Source organism: Bremia lactucae, linkage group LG4 (genome assembly GCF_004359215.1).
Source record: "Bremia lactucae strain SF5 linkage group LG4, whole genome shotgun sequence".
NCBI lineage: Eukaryota > Oomycota > Peronosporomycetes > Peronosporales > Peronosporaceae > Bremia > Bremia lactucae.
Genome location: NC_090613.1, coordinates 5234594 through 5244511, shown reverse-complemented (window position 1 = coordinate 5244511; position 9918 = coordinate 5234594). Strand labels below are relative to the sequence as shown.

General features: G+C 49.0%; 3 protein-coding genes across 3 annotated transcripts; 2 read left to right on the top strand and 1 right to left on the bottom strand.

The window, feature by feature from the left end:
* Nucleotides 1-1712: 1712 nt before the first annotated feature.
* On the top strand, nt 1713-2415 carry CCR75_000445 (uncharacterized protein; the record flags this gene model as incomplete). Its single annotated transcript, XM_067958553.1, has 4 exons — nt 1713-1781; nt 1846-2022; nt 2072-2298; nt 2361-2415. The coding sequence occupies 4 exons, from the start codon at nt 1713-1715 to the stop codon at nt 2413-2415; spliced, it is 528 nt and encodes a 175-aa protein (XP_067816738.1).
* Nucleotides 2416-2737: 322 nt separating this feature from the next.
* CCR75_000444 (uncharacterized protein) lies at nt 2738-6178 on the top strand (the record flags this gene model as incomplete). The annotated part of the gene is made up of 1 exon (XM_067958552.1): nt 2738-6178. The coding sequence occupies one exon, from the start codon at nt 2738-2740 to the stop codon at nt 6176-6178; it is 3441 nt and encodes a 1146-aa protein (XP_067816297.1).
* Nucleotides 6179-6471: 293 nt separating this feature from the next.
* CCR75_000443 (uncharacterized protein) lies at nt 6472-7579 on the bottom strand. Its single transcript, XM_067958551.1, has 4 exons — nt 7494-7579; nt 7328-7422; nt 7180-7261; nt 6472-7113 (listed from the first exon to the last, which is right to left on the bottom strand). Exons 1-4 carry the CDS (start codon nt 7558-7560, stop codon nt 6629-6631), a joined length of 729 nt encoding a protein of 242 aa, XP_067816298.1. The 5' UTR covers nt 7561-7579; the 3' UTR covers nt 6472-6628.
* Between the last annotated feature and the right edge of the window lie 2339 nt (nt 7580-9918).

Here is a 9918-nt window from a genome sequence, read left to right as displayed (position 1 = left end):
GCAGAACTCATGCGTCTCGCACGCTGGTTCTTGCCATCGCCCTTTGGGAAGGGAGTCCTCTTGCTGGGCATTTTTGCCCCAGCAGGGACCCTGGCATAGCAGCGAGCCATCATATGGCCGCGCTTGCCGCATTTAAAACAGACCACGTCTGCATTGCCCAACTCCATAGGAGTGGCATCTGTCCTCTCGGCCGACGGCTTATACCAAGCTGTCGCCGAGGCACTGTTGTAGGATTGCTCCTCAACTAAGGCAATTTGGATTGCCTCTTCCATCGTCGACGGCACCTTTCTGAAAAGGGCCTGTCGCGATGGGCCATGCCGTAGTCCGTTCATAAACGTGGGCACCTTAATGTGCTCCGGAATCGGACCTACGGTTATGGATGCGGACAGCGAGCGCATCTCTTGCACATACTCTTGCAGAGATCGCTTCGCCTGTCGCGCCCCAAAGAAGCGCGCCTGAAGCAACACTTCGTTGTTCGGCGGCTGGTACATGGCGCGAATCTTATCCTTAAAGATCGCCCATGAGGGGAACGCTTTTCTGTCCGCCATAAGCGCCGAGTAAGCCCACTCTGAGGCCTTACCGCGCAGATGCGACATAGCGTACGACACCATCCGGCTGTCGTCCTCGATGAGCTGGGCGACACCACATTGCTCCACGGCTAAAAGCCAGTGGACAATCGTGTGCGCCGCAGTTCCATCGAACTTGGGCGGGTCCATCCGAATGGGCCTCGGCTGATGCGGCCGGGCAGAGAGCATCTCAACAGTCCTGTTGAGAGCCTCGCTCCGAGCCTGCTCATGCCTCAGCTCATCCTGAGTCTGAGTGACGGACTCCGCCGCAGCATGGCTCTGTGCCTCGGACGCGGCCCTCCGCTGTCCGAGCACAAATGCCTCAAACTGCTCCAACTGAGCAACATGTTGCTCAGGAGGACTACCCAGGAGCCTGGCCAGGGCTTGTTCACCAAGTCCCTGCGCCATTAGCCCTGCCACCTCCCGATGATGTTCGGAGAGGTGGGGAAAATGAGCCCAATCAATGTTGAGGCTCATCCTCACGTACACACGCAGAGATGCGGGTCGTGGGAAGGATTTCAAGTGCTACCAAGTGTAGGCGGGCACGTCGTAATGCGGCCACGCTCTACTTAGCACACACCCTAGCACAGCGAGGAAGCGGTTTGCACCTGCTTCTCTTGCGTGCAGTGAGGTAGTTGTGGTGGGCGCGCAAGCGACCTCACCCAACACACTAAGAACTCTGGTGAAGTGACGTCACGGGAGCGGTAATCCGTCTCCTCGTGCGCACTTACCAAGTAGGTAGTAAATTTCAGACTGATTTATATTTAATAGAATTAAATACAAATACCTATTTTTACCAATTAAAATGATATCTCTATAGATATCATTTAATATGTATTGCGAGCGTATCTTTATAGATACCTCGCGTAACTGATGACGCTAGCCGTCATCATGGATGACGCTGGGCGTCATCCCTCCTAATGTGAATGCACCCATGTGCATCACATCCACAAGGGTTGGTCACAAATGTGCACCACACCCGAGTGTTGGGTCTAATTACTATTATTTAGTAATTGACCATCCCCTTAAGTACCAAATGTACTTAATGGGGACTGTGTAACATTAGGGCAACTTTAGCCCGTTATAGGCCTTTACGAAATGGGCAATATTTTTGTGAATTATCGTTTGCAATATACAGGTATTGTCATGACGACACCGCCGCTCCTTAAGACGCGTACGAAGGATCCCCTTGAAAGCCCTTGGCGAAAGCACATGGTAAAGAGATACATCTGCATACGAAAATTCGTAGTTTCTGCATTAACTATCCGCTGTTGCTCAGGGCGACGACCAATGGGTTCCCGATGTCTCTGTAGATAGGTGCATGCTGTGCCGCACAGATTTCGGCTTTTGGATCCGGCGACACCATTGTCGTCGATGCGGTGCTGTCGTTTGTGATAGCTGCTCCGGAAGTCGCACCAAATTTATAAACAAGGCGAGTAAAAATAGGTTGCAAACTGTGAAGCAGTTGCTCGAACTGACAATCGCATCATGCTGTATTCTAGTAGGTGATTGCCCCAAATAAAATGGCAAAGGAAGACTGCCGCGTGTGTGATGCGTGTGTCCGCTTAATTGATGAAAAGTTGGCGCAAGGTGTGAGTCGGCGTTTTGGCAAGGACAAGGTGGACGCGCTCGCTACCGGTGTGGACAACGGAAAACAGGAATACACAGAAGCCATACCGCTTGGGCCAGACAAAGGAGGCAACCGCACAGTCATGACCATAGGCAAATACAGGTACGAGCACACGGATATAACGGCAACATTTGCTGACCTTATTGAATAACTTTGCTGAATAGAGCGGAGATTAAGGAGTCGGAAGGTAATCGCTATATCCGCGACAGTGACTTGTAGCTTGATAAATTAGATCCTGAAAAGTGTAATATGATGCAAATATATGTGGCCGACGCAAAAAAAGTATGGAATTTCAAATCGCTGCGTGAGTTCTGTTGATCTGAAACTACATACGCCAGCTTCAAAATAATTGCGTGATTTGTATGTGGCGGTGGGGATGCACTTCTAGCCAGTTTTTAACAATTGTCTGCCATCATTTGTCAAGCAAGAAGCGTAGTGAACCTCATTGGCCTAATTCCGAAAGCTACAAGCTGGCAATTGCGTATGCAGCATTGGTAGATCCATGGTGCGGGATCACGATTCAAAAAGCTTAATAAAGTCTATGCACGTGTCGGAACCGGCGCGTGAGTATTCAGTCGGGTCGAATCTTCAGCTTTACAACATGACACAAAGAACCAACGACGAGATGGACGCTAACAAGTCGATTTACGAAAATGTGACGTCGCACTTTGTCACCTCCTCGTCAGGACGCAGCCGAAAATTGCGGATGCCCACGCCGATCTCACGAATCCCCACGCCTGGTAAAAGACCCAGCGCCTCGCCAAAGGCTTTATGGTCGTCACTCTCCACGGACAGTGGGCTTGGATTAGCTGGCAGATCCCCAGGCATTGCCAATGAATTGACTCCTCGCTCGTCTATTGAGAATAAGCGCTTGACGGATTCACGGCGCGCTTTCTCTGCTTCTATGCGAGTAAGCTCCGCTTCTGATGGAAATAGCGGCCTCAACAGGACCAACAGCAATAGTAGTTTAAGCAGCGTTGCGAGCAGTGTGGCCAGTGTGTCATCACTGTTGAGAGACAGGAGTAAACCACCGACAAGTGACCGAAGGACGATGCTGCATGACTTGGTTGAAGGGAACAAGGAGGACAGACGCTGCAGTTTTGGTTCGCAGTCGTTGTGCTCTCCACTCTCATCATCTGCCACGTCCACGTCTTTCCTATCGATACCGTCGTCGAGAATGGCATCAAGACTCGGTGTTCCGATGAAAATTAGTCCACGCATTAAAGCCACGCCAGATGCACCGGCGCGGGAGACCTCGACGCACAAGGTGTGGCCAGCTACTGCTCCGAGTTTGGCTATGCCACTTGAAAATTTTACATGTAGTGAACAAGCTTTAATGCTACTGAAGGAGGATCACGAGGCCACGGACAAAGGGGTGCAGGAACTACTGTCGTATGTTTCGTCGTCTTCATCGAGTATGGCGCTAACGCCAGCCAATATGAAGGCACGGAAGGAGGAGACGATGTTACTCAAGGCGGGAATACGCAGGCTAAGCTTACATACTGAAGGACTGATGCAGTGCTGTAACGTTCTTGAAAGGAATACACTTGAACAAAAGGAGTATATGGAAACCTTGACTGCAGAGATTGAGCGGCTGACTAGTTTGGTCAATTTAGAGAAGAATCGGCACATGAAAGGATCGCTACCGGGATTGGAGCTTGAAGATTTACACGGCGACGAGTCGCTGTCGAGGCCGTCGTCAGACTCAGGGACTGCGTCGACAAGCTCGTCCCAGAATATCTTTTCAAGGCTACCAAGACAAGAATCGGAGCGTCAGCGTCATGACCTTCAGCAGGCAATGCAGGAAGACTCCCCTCTGTCTGCTTACGTGCAAAATATCCTGAAAAAGGCGACAGAAAAGATTGAAGATAAGTGGAGGACACGTTTTGCCGAGCAATTTGTTGAGCACGAACAAGCATTGGCTCAGGAGCGGGAACGCTCGTCGGCGTCTGTGCTTTCTAGCTCGCGGTTGGTCACCGAAACGCTGCATGGTAAAGACGATGAATTAAAGGCCATTCAAGAGCTGAATATCAAGCTTAATCAACAAATTCGACAATTGGATTTGGATCTAGATGCCACAAGATCAGAGCGTGATTTCTTCAAACAACAAATGGAAGATGATGACGACCGATCGTCTAGCGCGCACAGCTTTTGGGAGAAAACAACCGATTTAGCCAAGCAAAATCGAAATTTGACGGAGGATTTGTCGCAAGCTAACAGGACCATTGTTCGCCTTAACGAAACGATTAAACTCATGAAGACAAAAGCATCAAGTCTCAAGAATGAAAATGGCGATCGTGTGCGAGCATCCAAGTCCATGGTAGCGGAAAAGAATTTGTTGCAGGACAAGCTGGCTGCCATGGAGTTAAAGTTTGAAGATGAAAAGAATCGTCGAGAGCAATTTCAAGTTAATTTGGAGCAATTGACTGTGGAAAACACAGCCCTGTATGCGCAAATGGTCGCTCAACAGACAACGTACGAAGCCAAAATGGAAGAATTGCAGGCACGATTTGAGAAGCGAAACGTCTCGCTGGTTGATGAAGTTAAGCTCCTTCAAGACCAAAATCGCTTAATGCGCAAAAGCGAGCCAAGGAATGAGCCAAAGTTGAATGGCAACGGTGGCACAAGTACATTGGCGTATAATCATAGCAGTAATGTAGCGATGCATGATGAAAACGAAAACAATGCTCGGCATATTCAAGAATTAACCGATCATCTCCTTCAAACCCGACGAGAGCTTTTAGAAAAGTCTAATTTTATTGCCGAGCTAGAGCTGAAGGCTGCGGAAAGCGAGGCAATTCGGCGTAAATTGCATAATACGATTCAAGAGCTTCGAGGCAACATTCGCGTTCATGTTCGACTACGCCCGTTCCTTCGTTCGGATGGCCCGGAAGCACTTGCCGAGAACCCCGAATCGGCTATTATGTGCGACACGTTTGCCTCGACTATCACAACGAACGTAGATAACCCCCACACTTTCGCTTTTGATAAAATCTATGGCCAGTCGGACTCGCAGGAGTTTGTGTTTAAGGATGTGTCTGATTTTATTCAGTCAGCAATGGATGGGTACAACGTGTGTATTTTTGCATATGGCCAAACAGGCTCTGGCAAGACGCATACGATGCAAGGCAGTGGAAAGGCTCAGATGCGTGGCATTATTCCGCGATCAATAGGTCTCATTATCAACTGCTGTGAAGAATTGACGGCAATGGGGTGGAACTTTTCGCTCATGGTGACGTTCTACGAGATCTATAATGAAACCATTCGTGACCTGCTAACGGTAAATAGTGGCTCGGATGCAAAGCACAATATTCGCACGGACAACCGAGGCCGAAATTACGTGGACGGTTTGACTGAAGTTTTCATCGATTTCGATCAAGCTGATGAACAGGTGGATGAAATTGTCAATTTGGCGGCATGTAATCGCTCAGTAGATCGAACGGACATGAACGCTCTTTCATCTCGAAGTCACAGTATTTTTGCTTTAAAAATTCGTGGGTACAATGAGGCCCAAAACACTGAGGTTGAAGGGACTTTAAGTCTGGTCGACCTTGCTGGAAGTGAGCGTTTGAGTCGCTCGCGCGCAACGGGCGACCGTTTGAAGGAGGCTCAAGCCATTAACAAGAGTCTGAGCGCTTTAGCGGATGTGTTTCAAGCTCTTGCCAAGAAGTCTTCTCACGTCCCGTACCGCAACAGTAAGCTTACATTCGCTCTGCAGCCAGCGCTGTCGGGCGAAGGCAAAACGTTAATGATGGCCAATTTGTCGCCCACGTTCGCGTCGTTGGATGAGTCATTATGTAGCATGCGCTTTGCGCACAAGGTGAGTCGATGTGAGCTTGGAACTCCCTTGCGTCAGATCAAGACTACACGGCGCCAGTCGCTAGGAACTGGAGATTTGGCTCGTAATGGCGTCCAAAGTACGACTTCCCGTGAAAGTCGACGGAGCACTCTTACGCCGGGGATGCTGAGGAAGCTAGTGTAAGGATTGCGTATTGGGATTTACAACATAAATGGGTTGATAAAATTGAATTTAAGCAAAACTTAAGCTCTGTCTTTAAGAATTATTCCGTGTGCATTTTGAGTTGCAAATATGATAAAAGTGCACAATGCGCACATAAAAAGCATTGGAGCCTTGGGGTCCGACGAAAGAGCTCCTTTGCCGTCATAAGAATCACAGGAATAGCCAAAATTAAGCGCGAGCGGAAGCCCACGATCGGTCACATGATATGCATCTTGATAAAAATGACTTTCCAGCCAGAACGGTAACAAAGAAGATGGTACCTTTAGCTAGCTAAGCTAGTGAGTGCAAATTTCAACGAATATAAAGCGACGCATCACCGAGTTAATTACCACTTTTTGCATTAAATGTCTAATGACAGTATCGAAGCCATTAAGGAACAATTGTTCTTTTTACGGATTTAACTCTCACGTATTAATCGCGCTCGCTGATAGCAGTCAAGTGGACTTCGATTTCGTCCTCGGTCAATTTACGAAATCGCTCGCCTTTTACCACGACGCCGACCTCAATCTCGTTAGGGCGAAAGTCTGCCGACAGCACCGACTGGAGGCACGTTATGGCGGTGTGCAGCGTGGTCTCGTAATCCATGGACGGATTTGCCTTGATCTTTTTCTCGAGGTAATTTTGTGCTTCCTGCTCCTTGACTCCCGCTGACGTGGCCTTGTAGCCCCAAAAATGGCCGGCCGGGTCGATCTTGAACAGTTGTGGACCCTTTTCTTCGTCTACGCTTATAAGCATCGTGATGACGCCAAACGCACGCATGGATGCATGCTGCGTGTACACCTGCGCCACGTCGGCAATACGCTTGGCGAGCACGTGGCATGGGACCTTGTATCCAAATTTGTTCTCAAACTCGTGGGCTTCATAGCGCAGGCGCTGCACTTGCGCCTTTGAATCAGCTAGAACAAAGCATTAACAAGTAAAGTAAATTAAAAGTAAATGCTCAATGTGAGCGTGATGCATACCGTAGAGCCCCGTCATGAGGCAACCAATTTCAGGGGTAATGAAAAATAAATTGGTGACCGAGTCGGGCTCGATGAGTTTGTCCTATACCAGTTGTGACAGTATCAGTGCGTTTTCTGCTATTTTATGAGATACATGCAGCGGTATTACCTGAACTTTTTTCTGAGTCACGAATACGACGGAGTCGTTGCCGCGGACAGCCACCGATGTAAGAGTTGATTCCTTGGCGGCGCGGAACGCGTATTCTAGAATTAATTTATACGCTTAGATTGATTTGCTTGAATTATACGGGAGGCAACAGCTGCAGATAGTATACCTATCTGATAGAGGCGCCCTTCGGGCGAAAATATGGTGATGTGGCGGTCATATCCGTCTCCAGGCATGGCAGAGCTAACCTTTTGTTCTCTTTGCCGGGATCTTTAAGTAAAATGGAAGTACTGAATTGATCATCAAAGTGCGAATACTACTTAATCATGTGAAATATGTCAAGGGAATATAAGAAACTATACCAAATAATCAAAAAATATACCAAAACATACCAAAATAATTAGTATAAAAAAATATATACCACGCATGTATAACATAGGTATGCTACACTGATCTAGCCATGAGATCATGAAAAGATATGGATTGAAGGCGTTGTTATTCATAGAAATTTGTCATAAGCATACGACGGAGTTTTAGCATGCTTCAATCTAGTCACGTAATCAATAACCTTTCGAGTAGATTAAGTGTAACGGGCTAAAGTTGCCCTAACTTACACAGTCCTCGTTAAGTACACTTAGTGTACTTCAGAAGATGGTCAATTACTAAATAATAGTAATTAGACCCAGCACTCGGGTGTGGTGCACATTAGTGACCAACCCTTGTGGATGTGATGCACATGGGTGCATTCACATTAGGAGGGATGACGGCTAGCGTCATCCGTTACGCGAGGTATCTAGAAAGATACGCTCGCAATAAATAGTAAGTGTTATCGATAGAGATGACATTTTAATTGGTAAAAATAGGTATTTATAGCTAATACGATTAAATATAAATCAGTCTGAAAACTATTTCCTACTTAATAAGTGCGCACGAGGAGCCGGATTACCGCTCCCGTCACGACTCCTAATCAAAGTACTTAGTGCGTTGGGTGAGGTCGCTAACGCGCCCACCACAACTACCTCACTGCACGCAAGAGAAGCAGGTTAAACCGCTTCCTCTCTGTGCTTGGGTGTGTGTCTAAGTAGAGCGTGGCCGCATTACGACGTGCCCGCCTACACTTGGTACCACTTGTTGGTTCTTCCCACAACCCGCATCTGCGTGTGTAAGTGAGGATGAGCCTCAATATTGATTGGGCTCATTTTTCCCACCCCTCCGAACATCATCGGGGGTGGCAGGGCTTATGGCGCAGGGACTTGGTGAACAAGCCCTGGCCAGGCTCCTGGGTATTCCTCCTGAGCAACTAGTTGCTCAGTTGGAGTAGTTTGAGGCATGCGTGCTCGAACAGCGGAGAACCGCGTCCGAGTCACAAGGCCATGCTGTGGCGGAGTCCGTCACTCAGACTCAGGATGAGCTGAGGCATGAGCAGGCTCGGAGCGAGGCTCTCAACAGGACTGTTGAGATGCTCTCTGCCCGGCCGTATCAGCCGAGGCCCATTCGGATGGAACCGCCCAAGTTCGATGGAACTGCGGCGCACACGATTGTCAACTGGCTTTTCGCCGAGGAGCAATGCGGTGTCGCCCAGCTCATCGAGGACCACAGCCGGATGGTGTCGTGCGCCATGTCGCATCTGCGCGGTAAGGACTCAGAGTGGGCTTACTCGGCGCTTATGGCGGACAGAAAGGCGTTCCCTACATGGGCGATCTTTAAGGAAAAGATTCGCGCCATGCACTAGCCACCAAACAACGAAGTGTTGAATCAGGCGCGCTTATTTGAAACGCGACAGGCAAAGCGATCTCTACAAGAGTATGTGCAAGAGATGCGCTCGCTGACAGCGTCCATTACCGTAGCTCCGATTCCAGAGCACATTAAGGTGCCCATGTTTATAAACAGACTACGGAATGGCCCATCGCGACACCCTTTTCAGAAAGGTGCCGTCGACGATGGAAGAGGCAATCCAGATTGCCTTAGTTAAAAAGCAATGCTTCAACTGTGCCTCGAAGACAGCTTGGTATAAGCCGTCAGCCGAGAGGACAGATGCCACACCCGCCTTAAATGCGGCAAGTGCGACCATATGATGGCTCGCTGCTATGCCAGGGTCCCTGCTGGGGCAAAGATGCCCAGCAAGAGGACTCCCTTCCCAAAGGGCGATGGCAAGAACCAGCGTGCGAGACGCATGAGTTCTGCATCGACCACTGAGGGGTCGGGAAATGCAGGAGCGCAGTAGGGGCGGGATGCCCTACTGACGCGGACTCTGAAGCTACCCCTAAGTTCAGAGTTGTGGAACAAATGGGTAGCATAGTCCCTGAGGTCTCGAAATTTCGGACCTCAACCCTGCTGGTCTATAGCGCTCATGTAAGAGGCTATGACCAGGTGATGACCCTCCTAGTGGATTCGGGTGCATCACAAAATTTTGTGAAACTCGCGGCTCTAAGAAAGAGACCGGCGATGTTTGAGTCGCTTTGCCAGGATGGCAAGCGAGAAGAGGCGACCGTTCGTTTAGCGAACGGCGCGCTCGTTAAGTCTGAGGGAGTTCAGGTAGAACTCGCCTTCAGCTTTAGTGACTTCTCTTGTAAAGAGAAGTTCACAGTGCTAGG